Here is a 662-nt window from a genome sequence, read left to right as displayed (position 1 = left end):
CCCTTTCCTGTTACCTATGTGCTTACTGTGGTTTGCATGTCTGAGAATATATCAAGCTGGAGTGATATAATCTCTCTGGTTCTGGTCGCCACGGAAGAGGTGAGCCCTTGCATACCTTGTCTCGTGTCTCTTTAATGTACCCCTCGATCACACAATCGCCTCTTAGAACCCATCCAGTTGTGAGGCTGGACCCCACCCACCAGAGTAGCACGGAGAGGAAGCACTGAGAGAGGAGCTCACAGAGGCTGACAGAGGACAAATGGCTGAGAAGGTCCCGGTGAAGCGTGTGGAAAATACCTGAAGGACAATGGGCAGCCGTAAAAAAATAAAATAAAAATTCAAACTCCCTGCCATCAAGTCGATGCGGACTCATAGGGACCCTCTAGGACAGGCTAAACCACCCCTGTGAGTTTCCAAGGTTGTAACTCTTTACGGGACTAGAAAGCCCCATCTTTCTTCCATCCGGCGGATGGTGACTTCAAAAACTTTGACCTTGAGGATGGATCACAGACCAACGCATAACCGTTATGCCACCAGTGGCGGCCCTGGAAGGGGTGTAAAGAGAAAAGGGGTCAGAATCTGGTCTCTTTTCAGATGAAGAACTTGGGCAGTGTTCGAAGGCTCTTTGGGGATGAGAGAAAATTGGAGCCGGGTGAGGGAAC

General features: G+C 49.8%; 1 protein-coding gene across 1 annotated transcript in view; it reads right to left on the bottom strand.

The window, feature by feature from the left end:
• Positions 1-590: 590 nt before the first annotated feature.
• VSIG10L (V-set and immunoglobulin domain containing 10 like) overlaps positions 591-662 on the bottom strand; it is a 12,582-nt gene continuing 12,510 nt past the window's right edge. The window contains exon 10 of the mRNA XM_013006701.1: positions 591-623. Coding sequence (XP_012862155.1) covers positions 591-623 — 33 coding nt within the window. The remainder of the gene's footprint in view (positions 624-662) is intronic.

Source organism: Echinops telfairi, unplaced genomic scaffold (assembly GCF_000313985.2).
Source record: "Echinops telfairi isolate 266 unplaced genomic scaffold, ASM31398v2 ScPeMD7_655;HRSCAF=1070, whole genome shotgun sequence".
NCBI classification, from domain to species: domain Eukaryota; kingdom Metazoa; phylum Chordata; class Mammalia; order Afrosoricida; family Tenrecidae; genus Echinops; species Echinops telfairi.
The sequence above is the reverse complement of the archived record's forward strand: the minus strand, read 5'-3'. Positions and strand labels throughout refer to the sequence as shown.